The sequence below is a fragment of the Centrocercus urophasianus genome, unplaced genomic scaffold, assembly GCF_019232065.1.
Source record: "Centrocercus urophasianus isolate 14NV4802_14NV808 unplaced genomic scaffold, USGS_Curo_1.0 seq_306, whole genome shotgun sequence".
NCBI lineage: Eukaryota > Metazoa > Chordata > Aves > Galliformes > Phasianidae > Centrocercus > Centrocercus urophasianus.
Genome location: NW_024884874.1, coordinates 11,634 through 24,818, shown reverse-complemented (window position 1 = coordinate 24,818; position 13,185 = coordinate 11,634). Strand labels below are relative to the sequence as shown.

At 41.7% G+C, this 13,185-nt stretch overlaps 2 protein-coding genes across 2 annotated transcripts; one reads left to right on the top strand and one right to left on the bottom strand.

Moving 5' to 3' along the window:
* Positions 1-943: 943 nt before the first annotated feature.
* LOC122165934 (WD repeat-containing protein 27-like) lies at positions 944-11,282 on the bottom strand (the record flags this gene model as incomplete). Its single annotated transcript, XM_042829331.1, is given in 11 exon segments — positions 944-1,077; positions 1,745-1,812; positions 2,194-2,297; positions 2,559-2,668; positions 2,671-2,691; positions 5,391-5,461; positions 6,519-6,570; positions 7,057-7,170; positions 7,620-7,744; positions 9,683-9,824; positions 11,031-11,282. Coding segments are annotated over 11 exon segments (1,133 nt in total), but the record flags the coding sequence as incomplete, so codon positions are not given.
* Positions 11,283-11,760: 478 nt separating this feature from the next.
* CUNH6orf120 (chromosome unknown C6orf120 homolog) lies at positions 11,761-13,179 on the top strand (the record flags this gene model as incomplete). Its single annotated transcript, XM_042829335.1, is given in 3 exon segments — positions 11,761-11,865; positions 12,616-13,013; positions 13,015-13,179. Coding segments are annotated over 2 exon segments (516 nt in total), but the record flags the coding sequence as incomplete, so codon positions are not given.
* Between the last annotated feature and the right edge of the window lie 6 nt (positions 13,180-13,185).

The window sequence follows — 13,185 nt, the reverse complement described above, 5'->3', positions numbered from 1 at the left end:
ACACCAGAGGGTTGTGCAGCCATCCAGAGATCCTGACAGGCTGGAGAAGTGTGCTGGCAAAAGCATCAACAAGTTCAACAGGGAAGAGTGCAGAGTCCTGCATATAGGGAAGAAAAACTCCAGGCCCCAATACATGCAGAGGACCAGCAAGTCCAGAAAAGGACCTGAGGATGCTGGCAAACCCCATACAGAAATTGAACCAGCAATGCGCTCTTTCAGCAAAAATGGACAATGGTGTCATGTGGTGCACCAAGAAGTAATGCCACCAGGTCAAAGCAGGTGATCCTTCCCCTCTGCTCTGTTTTAGTGTTCAGGATTACATCCCCCAGTTCAAGACAGACATTGTGGTACTGGAGGGAGAGTTTAGCAAAGAGCCACAAAGACAATGAAGAGACAGTAGTGTCTCTCTTGTGAGGAAAGACTGAGAAAGTTTGGACTGTTCAGCTTAGAGGAGACTCAGCAGGGATTTTTCCAATGTATACCTGAAGGGTCAGTGCAAAATAGGTTGTGGCCAGTGGTGTCCAGTGACAAGAAAAGAAGTAGTGTTCACAAACTGGAACACAGGGAGTCCCAGCTAACTACCAAAAAGCATTTCTTCACTGTTCAGTTGACCAAACACTGATACTGGTTTCTCAGAGAGGCTGCAGAGTCTCCCCTTGGAAGGTGCTCAAAAGCAAACTGGACTTGGGCCCTGCTCTGAGTGTCCCTGCTTTAGAAGGGACCTCCAAGATGACCTCCAGATGTCCCTTCTGGTCCCAACCACTCTATGCAATTTAGTAATTTCTCCCACTCAGTGCAATAAAGCAGGACAGGGAAACAGGTAAAGTTAATCCAAGTCAGAAAATAACACTGTACAAAAGCATGTGATACACCTAAGTGTCAGAAAAACAAATGCATTATCCAATTTTGAAAAAAAATAAGAACATTTTAAGTTATTCTGTACCTGGCAATGACTGATAGACTCCCTTCATTTCCACTTTTAAGAACACCACTCTGCTGAGATGTCACCAACAAAGCAGGGTTAACTTCCAACACAGCAATGATGTCTTCAAACATTGAAGTGATCAAGCATAAAACCTGCAATAATTACACTATAAAATAGCACACCATGTATTTCACAGTTTAAGCTCTAACACAAAGGTATTTATAACAGAGAATGAAACTGTTTTTTAATTATGAAAATTACTCAGAGATATCCATAGATTTGGTCTCACAGCATTAAGCAGTAAAAAGTGCTTAATGGTGTCCTTCAAAATATGCTTATGGTGCTTGTATGTAATATTATATGTATATATTTCATTTCCTAAAAAAGCTCTTTTGCTGATTTTCCACAGAAATTTTCTCACAACTCGGTTTTTGCAGATTTCTTGGAAAGATTCAGAAGTTCATCCCAGCATCTGTTTGAGGAAAAGGTGTAACAACGTTTTTACCTTTTTTTCCTCTAAGGCAGTGCCTCTGCCCCCTCAGTGGTCATTCTTGACATTCAAGGTACACACCAAACACCATAAAAAACAATTCACCTTTTGCTTTCTAGTCACTTCAGATAGTATTTAAATTTTGAGAACTATTAAAACTAGAAAACTCCTTAAAGAATCATCTCCAGCGAAATAACTCTGCAATTCACATTTTGAATAAATAAAATAGTGTACATGTACATGATTTGTATACAAAATGCAGAATTAACGTTTATAAAAATAACTGGAAATGTAAACATTCGTTAAATAAATGCTAAATATATACTCACCTTTCCATTAACTGCTTTCTTCATTAATGAACACCATCTAGCAAATCGAATACTGAGGCCACTGTAATCTTTACCAAAAAGAACACAGTGGTAAGAGATGTATTTACATTTAAAAGGGAAAAAAATTTACTCATGCTGTTTTGACATAATCATAACCCACGATTTTCAGTATATATCCTTCTAGCTTACAGCCACATCATGAAGTATGAGTAGAATAACATGCCTTGTAATTAGCTTGCTAAATTGAATAAGAATTCATTAGTAACCACTACAAAAATCTAGTACTGACACGTTCTGAAACAAGTCATCAGTGATAGAAAAGCACAGTAAAATTAATTGCTAAATTAAAATATTAAAAAACATTTTTGCTGTATTAACCAATTCTTTTACTATTTATATCAGCCAACAAAGAAAATGTTAGATTGTAGCAAGACATTTTCTAATGATACCTTTGTAACATAAAAACGCTTCCAGTTCCAAGTTTGCTAAATTTATTAATGATAAGCCAGTAGAGGTTCCTTTCCAAAAATAGCTTCTATTCTGGGCACAGCACCTATTAGGAAAAAAAAACAAAAAAAACAAAAAAACCAAACATACCTGAGTATGATAAAGAAGCTTTTTTTTTGTTTTTTCTTTCAATATATAAGACACAGTAATACTAGCTAACTTGATTCCAATATGACAAAAATAATAAGCCATCCCATAGAAGATTTTAAATGCATTTTTAAAATCTGCAGTTCAAAGGAAAAAGTTTCAATTAAAATTGATGCTGTGAAAATAACCTAAGAACCTGGTGATATTGTAAGGAACTTACATATTTTCTTCATTGTGGAAACATACTGAATAGTCACAGTGTTCAATTAGGAGAACAGGCAATGATGCTTCCACTGACCCCTCTGGTTTCATGCTGTTTGTTTTGCAAAGCTCAGAAGCATTTTGCCTTTCACCTAAAAAAAAACAATCAACAATATCATCAGTCAACAAAACAATGAAATAAGGCAAACAGAAGGGATTTAAGAGAGAATTAGAAGTAATGCAGTAAAATAGCATGAAATAAGACCACACTATCTTTCAGTTTCAAAAGATGGAGATGTCTTGAGCCAGAGAATCACCTTGCTGAGGTGCAATCGTTATTCATTTATAAGTACTCAGTGTCATAAAAATACCACTGTCAGTTAAATAATATATCATGGGGGCTCTGGTATAAACATAAAACAACATAGCACAGCAAAACATATAGCATAAAATAACATAACGCAGTGTAAAATAGAAGATTCTTAGAAGCTTCAAAGGTAACCGAGAAATGGTACTCCACTTAGACAATGGATTATCTTTTTCAGGAATTGATTTTATTCTCACATGTATCATGCTATGATTTACAAGCAGATACATTATCCAAGATGTTATTAGAGACATATATGCGTAATTCCTCCCTGAATGCCAATCCCCACCTTCATATCAACTTCAGTCAAAGATTTCACGTGACTGAGATTCAAAACTCCATCACTTACACTTACCTTTCATGGCATAAAAGGCACACACACTCAGTAGTCAATAACAATTGAAATATAGCAAAACCAGCATACTAGAAGCACTATGCTACCTAATTCTTCTTCAGATTTCCAGATTTCATTATAGAATTTCTCTTGCTCTTTCTTTAAGTCAGTATGTGCCACACAACGGTAACTGATCACTGCTTAAACTGAAAATCCAAAGCCGAAAGAAAACAAAAGAAAAGCAACTGCAATGAAATTATACAAATATGAGCTAGAGGTTCAATACTGAACTCTGCTTATGTAAGTAATGAATTTTTACTCATCTTACCTGGGACCAGAAATTAAATTACATCTATCTATATCCCAAACTTTTCAAAGGTTTTATTATTTTATTATTTCATTATTAGCAGAAGAAGCCATTATCAATTTGAACAGCATGTCTAATTCCCATATGTTTATGTTTTTTAAAAACAACTCCTCACAGACTATTACCTACAATTAAAAATCCTAGGCTATCTGTGTGCAATTGCTTAATGGGCCACATAAGTTAATCTCATTGATACCTTTGTCTTTTTAGGCATCACCGTATTTACATATTTAACTTTCTTCATGACCCATCACACAGAATCACAGAATCACAGAATCACCCGGGTTGGAAGGGACCTCAAGGATCATGTAGTTCCAACCCCCCTGCCCAGCAGGGCCACCAAACACACACATTCAGATCAGGTTGCCCAGGACCCCGTCCAACCTGGCCTTGAACACGTCCAAGGACGGGGCATCCACAACCTCCCTGGGCAGCCCGTTCCAGGGCCTAACCACTCTCCTTGTGAAGAACTTCCCCCTAACATCCAACCTAAATCTTCCCTCCTTCAACTTGGATCCATTTCCCCTAGTCCTGCTGTTGTCAGCCCTTTGGAAGAGTTTACTCCCCTCCTGGGTGTAGGTTCCCTTCAGGTATTGATAGGCTGCAATGAGGTCACCCCGCAGCCTTCTCTTCTCCAGGCTGAACAAGCCCAACTCCCTCAGCCTGTCCTCATAGGGGAGGTGCTCCAGCCCCCTGATCATCTTAGTCGCCCTCCTCTGGACCCTTTCCAAAATCTCAATGTCTTTCTTGTACTGAGGGCTCCACACCTGGACACAGTACTCCAGGTGGGGCCTCACAAGAGCCGAGTAGAGAGGGACAATCACCTCCCTCTCCCTGCTGACCACCCCTCTCCTGATGGAGCTCAGGATCCCATTTGCCTTTTGAGCTGCCAGAGCGCACTGCTGGCTCATGTTCAGTCTCTCGTCCATCAGGACCCCCAGGTCTTTCTCTGCCGAGCTGCTCTCCAGGCCCACTCCTCCCAGCCTGTACGGGTGCCTGGGGTTCTTCCGGCCCAAATGCAAAACCTTGCACTTTGCCGTGTTGAACCTCATTAGGTTCACCCGAGCCCAGCCCTCCAGCCTGTCGAGGTCCCTCTGAATGGCATCCCTTCCTTCCACCGTATCAACCGCACCACTCAGCTTGGTGTCGTCAGCAAACTTGCTGAGGGTGCACTCAATTCCCTCATCGATGTCATTAATAAAGATGTTAACGAGCACCGGTCCCAAGACAGACCCTTGGGGGACACCACTTGTTACCGGCCTCCACCTGGACACAGAGCCATTGACCACCACCCTCTGTCTGCGGCCTTTCAACCAATTGCTTATCCATCGGACACTTACACTGAAGGAAGAGAGCTTCAACATGCCACAGAAAAAAAATCAGATTAATTTATTCCTAGCATTAAATTAAAGAAGAACTCAAGTGCTTCAAGTACATTTATTACATTTTTCTTAGAATTCCACCACATTAAAATCATGGTCTCTCCAATTTATGGTTATTCGTTTTTTTCTTGGCCAAAAAATGAGAATTCTGCTTTTCTTTTTTTCTTTTAAAACAGATACATATAGCATCTCAGTGTGCATATACTTACTGATTGCAGTTCTAAAAACTTTCATGGTTTTGAGGAAAAAGTTTGCATTTTGTAATAAAGGTGTTATATTGTTATGTTTGCTAAAATAAAATGTTGCAGCATTTTAAAACTAGCATGCAAATTGTGATGCTTCTTGATAAATTAATGATAGTTGACTATTTTGTCACAGAGAGATTATTTTTTGTCTACTACCTGTCCTTCAGCACATCCAGTGATGATCTGTCTCTTTTCTTCGTCAACTAGTAGACTTAGCAAAGGAAATGCTGTTCCAAAAAAGTTGCAATCAGTTCCAGAATACACATGAATCAGAAATTTTATTCAAAATTGCTAGCTCCTATTTATAAAGAAAGGTAAAAACAAAACAAAACAACAACAACAAAACCCTAAGGCAAAGGGTCTTCGCTTTTTTTTGTTGCAGTGGGTTTTCCATTTCTAGATCGGTAGCCTGCCTTCCTAAAATGGTATGGCTGTGATTTTCAGTAACCTTCTATCTACACTGCAGAGGCCGTGGTTTGCTGCACCCTTTCACCCAGGCTTAAGCAGCAATATTTTTCAGAGCCCCATTGTCAGATCACCTACTGTTATTCTCATGGCCTTGCTACCACAAACCAGTTCAATCAAAGCAACTGCCACAGGCTCAGAGAGGAGTCATTCCTTCTTCCTCTTCTTTCCTACCATAGGTTTGAGCTCTCCCTTTGCTTTGAGGCATCTACTAAAAGATAAGCACAAAGCTTAACAACCATTTCCCACATAGTTCCTTCCCCCAGTCGAAGTGTGCTCCAACTTGCTCTAATTGCACCATAAGCAAGAACAACCAGCACAGAATTGGAGCATGTTCTGGTGAAAACCATATGGTTACTCTCAGGAAAAGTTCTACTGGAGAGGAGCGTCCTTGCTGCACAGATGCTTGTCCTCCTCTCCTTTTGTTCTCATCTTTCTATAAAACGCAGCTTTTGATTTTAAAGTCAATGTATGCCTTCAACAACAAGCCCTGCTAGTAAACCTACACATGGTACACTTATAGTATTTCTTTTCATTTCCTACAAAAAATTAAAAAAAAAAAAAAAAAAAAGCACATAGACAATAGAACTATTTGCACATCTCAGTAAATGCCAACAGTTAAACGCATATTCTGTTCAAGAACTGTTTATAAAAATACACTGAAACTACCTACCCACTTTAAGGAAAATATATGAGCTAGCATATAGTTTACTAGAAATATTTTTACTAGATCAACTAAACACCTACATACTGATTTTATTTTATTGTTCAGATCGATACATTTTGCTGTGCAGAAGTATATAAAAAAGGAAAATTTACCTGTTAATATCCCTGACTGATACATTAACAGTCTAGTAGAATAGTCCCATACCTATAGGGAAAAACAAAATAAGATAGGCACCTACTTAGATCTTTAAGGAAAAAACAAACTTTTAAAGGCCATCAAGTGGTGAAAACGAGGAAATGCAGCCACTGAAAGCGATGCAATATAGTAAGGTTCTTTTCCACAGGGTTTGTTCATTTGTTTGCCTCTTTATTGTGTCGGGCTCTGTTTAATCAATAAGTGCCAGAGTTTATTTGCCAGATAATAAAAATCACCAAAGTTAACACTTCACTATACTGTTTTGACTATGAAAAACCTTCATTGTCATTAGAAATAGATAAATAAATAAAAATAATTAATTTTTATGATAACTTTGCAAGCAATTCTTAAAAACAATATCTTGGTCTCTATAATATCAAAGATGACTTTTGCTTAGCTTTCAGCAAATGTTTTTAGGAAAAAAAAGACAACATTAATTCAAAAATTCATTAATTCTATTATTTTTTTTTAAATGCAGCTCAAGAATTTCCTTGCCTTGAAGCTTCTGTCTTCAGACACCGATATAACCATATTTTTCTGCCACGTGCAAAACTCAGCAGCAGTCACTGGAGCCAGGTGGCCATTCAATTTAACTAGTATAGCTTCATTCTACGAATAGGAAAGTCAAAATAAAAGCAAAACAGATTTCAAAACAAAACTGGCAATTAATTCAAGGTCTTAATAACTAAGAATTATTGCTAAAAATAACATCAGACAGGTTCAAATTATAAATTCAACAAGATTTTCTTAAGCCAAATATAGTCACGTATATCATTCTGCTGGCAGAAAACACCACATGTTGCATTTGCTTTTTCAAAGTGAGTGATAAAGGAGTAATTTTTCAGATGTTTTCATAACACTGGGATATCGTTTAACTTCAACACTTTACTCTGTCATCATTTTTATGACGTGTCATTGATAATGCTATTCAGCATTCATTTGTATTTGTTTTCTTCTAAACGAGAATATGAATGCATACAGTAGCACATCATGATTTTATTGAAAGCGATGAACTTCAAGAAACAACAGCACTGTGGCTACAAAGAATGGTATCTCACCTTTGCACTTAACATGTAGATTCGATTTCAAGCACATACTGCCACTTGTTGATCATCTGGACTAAATCTTACATGAAGAACCAACCTCAGAAGAGTTCCAATAATAATTCCTTGAGGTGTTAACCCTGCAGCAATTTTATTATTACTGAGATTTAGCAAAATCTAAAATTCTGATGCAGCAAGATTCTCACAAACATTGCATAGCAGCTATCTAACAAGACATTTATACCAGTATCTGTCAGGAAAATATACAGAGTAACCCATCATTTAATAATATATAACAATATGGATTGGAAGATCATCTAGTCCAATTAGACTAGGTTATTGGAAAGCAAAGTGCAGAACTATATACCAGGAAGATTTATCCATCTACCTCCTTACCTAGACCATATATGGTACTCTTTGCAACACTAATAATAAGCATGCATATCAAATCTCACTAATGTCAAGGATAGAATTTTTGTATCAGAATGGCATGTCTAGAGAACCTAGTAGTGCCTTGTTCATTTTGGAGACAGGAAATCCTGATTCAAACCCAGCAGAGCAGAGATTTGAAAAATATTTCTGAATATTTTTGATGAATATTTCAGCCACTCAACCACTAAGCAAGGGAGACTTTTCTTCTCCTGGTTTTAATTCTTCTCTGGGAAAAGGCTGAACAGGGGAGTACACCACTACAAATCATTGCATAGTAGGATGAGAAGAATCGCTCTGAGAACAGACATTTTTCATCCCTCTTATCACCACATCATTATGTTCATCTCAGTCGTTCTGCAGATCCACATTTTATGATGCTGCCTTCAACACTGTACAGATTTTGGACATCTTATCAAGTCTTAGGATTGCATAGGCTGCAAACTAACCAGAACACAGCCACAACAGCCTTTTTCTAGGTTTTACTCTAGACACTGAGGAGTCTTTCTATAACAGATTAATGTATCAAGGTTTATCAGCATGGAGAGATGAATCACATAAAGAACTCAACTTCCTGACATTTGATAAAAATAATGTGAAAAAAAATAGTCCAAGACTGTGCAGAGAGCAGTCTGGGCAGAGACAGTCTACACAGCATCTGCTGAAGAGCGTGTGGACAGAGACAGAAAGGTGAAGAAGGAAATCTAGCAGCAGTGAATCTGGCTTTCAAATGTCTTTATATTAAATGTACACAGACTGTCTACTGATCTTCCACTAAGTGACTCTAATTAATTTCCATGTTTGTTTCCCCTGAATTTTTAGTCCAATTTCATGCCCACTCCCTGAATCATTCCCTGAAACTATGTTACACTTGCATGGATTAAAGTGTAACAATAACATTCATTATAAAAGTATTTAAAACATTCTCATTTCTTTACGAGTGTTTTTTTGTGTGTTTTTTTTTTTTTTAATAATATGTAGCTTTGCACATTCACCATGGCAGAGTACGAAACACAATTTCTACACATTAAATGATAGGCAAATCAACATCATTTTTAACAATGATGGGCCACCTGACTCTTCCACAACATTGACACAAAAAGTGGGTCATAAAGCCTCTAAATCATAATGCTATAACAATATGTTTAGGACAGTGTCACTGGGGCACTAGTGAGCCATGACTTGCTCTCTTTCATTCTTCCTATACATTTCAGTCCATTTAAACTGCCAACAGCCGCCATTCAGCCCAGCCCAACCTCAGCTGCGGGTCAGCACCATGGCCAGCTCCCTGCCCTGCCAGCGCGGCAGCGCTCCGGTTATTCGGATGCGGTAAGGCGGTCGGGCTGCGCTACGGCTTGGCATCACCGGGGGAGGGCAACCAGGAAATAAAGCTTTTAGTATCTCGTATCTCTATCTCTAGTATCTCTAAATACTTTTAAAAATCGTTGAATCTGAGAGGTTAATGCGTTCTACTCAGAAATTACAGCTTATTATAAAAGTAGTAGTGGAAGAAGGTGTTGGAGGGTCGTTTGTTAAGGTGGTCATTGTTGAGAGACGGGTTCGGCACTGCTAGGCTTATAGGTGGCAGTGAGTGATTGCCTTCTATTGCAGATATATCTAATATATATGTTATGTAAATAATACTCTACCGTCTCGCAGTTTCGTTGTGCATTCATCAAGATTCCACACTATCACACGCTCATGGGAAGCTGAGCAGACTAGAAGTGGATTGATTTTACTTCCAAAAGACAGTGCAGAAATTGCATGCTGATGTCCTGACAAACATAATGGCTGACAAAAGTAGGTGGAAAAATAAGTCATTTCAAATTAAAATTACAAACAATGTAAAATTACACGGATAATGTTTGAAAAATTAACAAAATAACTGTTTCAAATTCATTTTCTTTCACTGTTCCAAAATCACTTAATAATTTACAATATAGCTGTACTGGGATGAAGTAAACTTTCCTTGTAGCAGCTTATATGGTGTTGTTCTGGTTTTTGTGTCTAATCCGGCCACACGTAGATAATGCAAAATATTCAACCAATGCTGAACAGTGCCAGTGGTGTCAAGGCTTTCTCATTTTGCCATTCTGATGTGCCAACTTCCAGCAAGTAGGCTGGGGGCAGGCAGGAAGCAGAGAGCTGATACAGCAGGGCAGCTGCCCCCAGCTGGCAAAAGGAGCTTCCCATACCACCTGATATAGAATCATATAATCATAGAATGTTTTGAATTGATATGGACCTTTAAGATCATCTAGTGCCAACCCCCCTGACACAGGCAGGGAAACCTCCCACTAGACCAGGTTGCTCAAAGCCCCATTCAGCCTGGCCTTGAATACTTCCAGGGAGGGGGCACCCACAACCTCACTGGGCAACCTGTTCCAGTACAGATTTTCTTCCTAACATCTAGTCTAAATCTAGCCTCTTCCAGTTTAAAACCATTTCCTCTTGTCCCACCGCTACATGCACTTCTAAGAAGTCTCTCCCCAGCTTTCCTGTAGGTCTCCTTTGGGTACTTGAAGGCTGCTATAAGTGCTATAAGGTCCTCCGGAGCCTTCTCTTCACTAGGCTCCCAGATCTGTCAGCCTGTCCTCATAACACATCATCTTCAGCAATGAAAGATGTTGAGGAGTTGATCAGAAGGTGACTGGGCACCACTGTGCTTGCAAGAAGCACTTACCTTTGCATCACTTTCTTCCCCTGTCCTTCTCTCATTATGCTGCCTCTATCTCAGCACACAAGCCTTTCTCACTGTTGCCCTATGGATCCTCTCGCTCATCCTGGGAGGCAGTGAGCCAGCGGCTGCATGCAACTCACCAGCCGCCAGACTCAGGCCACCAAAACCCCTTGAGTTATTCTCATCACAGCAACAAAGCTCACAATAAATGCACCTTCTACACATAGAAGTGAAACCTAATGCTTCATCACCATATTTTTTCTCCATGCCTTCCCTTTTGACGTTTTTCTACAGCGTACAGCGGGAGGTGTTGTTACCTGTGCAGCAGGGCTGCCAGCTGTATTCCAGACGCACAGCTCGTTGCGATTCAGCGGGAAGGCGCAGTGCTGGTGTCCGCACGCCACCTGGACGAGGCACTCCGGCAACCTGGACTTAAACAGACGTTTTTCGCGGACGACCACAGGGTCTTCTCTCCTTCCCCACGAACAGCTGTCGCCCTCGCTTTCCATCCTACAGCGGGGCACCGCCGGCGGCTCGGGGTGCGTCCCGACCTCCTAACTGCGCGGGGGATCGGGACGAAGCCGCCCAGCCGCCGAGCAACGGGCGGGGAGAGATCTCGTGGGAGGTCACTATGGCAACCGCGACGCTGCCGACGGGTCGCCGAGAGGGACAAGCGCCGCTGCGCGTTGTGCAGTCACACAAGAGCAGGTGGGCGGGGCGGGTTGCCAGAGCGACGGCCGCGCGCGCAGCCCAACTCTCGCGATAGCAGAGGGTTCAGTCTGCGGCTTGCGCGCAGCCCCGCCTGGCCCGCCTGCCGCGGTGCGCGGGAGAGGCGGGGAGGCGGCGGCGGCGGCCGCAAGGGCGGTGAGTGGCGGTTGCGGGGCGGGGCTGAGAGGCGGTGCCCGCTTGTCGCGCCGCTGTCCGGGCCGGGTTCGAGGGGAGCGGCGAAGCGAGAGGGGCGGTGCCGGGCCCGGAGGCTCTTCGGAATCGGCCTCCGCGCTGCCTCTGTGCGGCCGCTGCTGTCGGGGTGTGCCGGCTCGCCTTGGGGCGGGATCTCTCCGAGCCACCCTGCCCTGCCGCACGTCTACGGAGCCGCGGCCTCGCAGTCGCCGAAGCCCCGGGGCGGGACGGAGGTGAGCTGCGCAGCGAAAGGTAGAAGGCTATTTTTCTGTCGCTGTTCAGAGGGGTTTTTGTTGGTTTGGAAGGTTACGAGGGCGGGGCTGTTCTCTTGTATGCTGTCGTTGCAGAACTGGGGCCTTGAGGCCCATGCGACCGTAAGCTGGGAGCTTCCTCCGTCTGTCATCTGTAAAACCCGTTTCAGCGTCCCGTTTCAGCGGGAGTCATGCGGTTTGTTTTGATGCTAGCAGGTTACGAACAGTTTAGCAGTAGCTGTCATGTTTAAGGTAATTGTACAGTCTTTGCGGAAGGCACGAAGGGATGGAAGCCATCTGAAGCTTTAAAGCACCCTTGACTGGCATTTAAATTCGGTCAGCTGCATTCTTTGGAAGTCTTCGGCAAGGTTTAGAGCTCGTGCGTTGTGTGCAGCTGTTGTGCTGAGGCCGCCTGGGCAGCAGCGTGCAACGAGGGAAAGGGTGCGGGAGCCTTGATTGTGTAACAGCCCCTTCCCTCTCTGCCCTGCCCCAGCAGCCTGAGCTGTCGTGTAGGTAAGTGCTGTAAAGAGCTGAGCGTTCATATAGTAACAAAAACTTGATGAAAGTACACACGCTTCTTCAGTGACAATATGCTGCTTTTGGGCAGAGAAATAATCTACACGTCATTTAGCGCATTGTGTTTTCTCAGTAAATAACCAGCTTTTATTGAAGTTGCTTGATTTGGTGTGAACAAAACCTGATTCCTTCCAGGAATTAAATATACTAACTCTAAATCGTTTTGTATTCGCAGAGTACTGGACTTGACAATAGGAAGAATCAGAATAAAACATAAGAGCCATGGCAGCACGCTGGAGGAGAATCCTGATAGTATTTGTGGCAGCTCGAGTACTATGTTTGGTAAACGCCTTTGAGGAAGAGGATGTACCTGAAGAATGGATTCTTCTTCATGTTGTTCAAGGCCAGATTGGAGCAGGAAACTACAGCTACTTGAGACTAAATCATGAGGGAAAGATAGTACTTCAGATGCAGAGTTTAAAAGGTGATGCGGATTTGTATGTATCCGATATGACTCTTCACCCCAGCTTTGACGAGTACGAGTTACAGTCTGTTACTTGTGGCCAAGACGTTGTCCATGTAGCAGCACACTTCCGCCGACCAGTGGGAATAGGGATTTATGGGCAGGAGAGTGAGTCACCAGGAGAGTGAGTTTGAAATGAAAGTCTACTATGATCGAACAGTCGTACAGCATCCATTTGGCGAGGCTTCCTACAATCCAGAGGAGATGGAGGCAACCCAGAAATACTCACACTCTACAGAAGATGAATCTCAGGATGAAGAGTCTGTTTTCTGGACTATACTT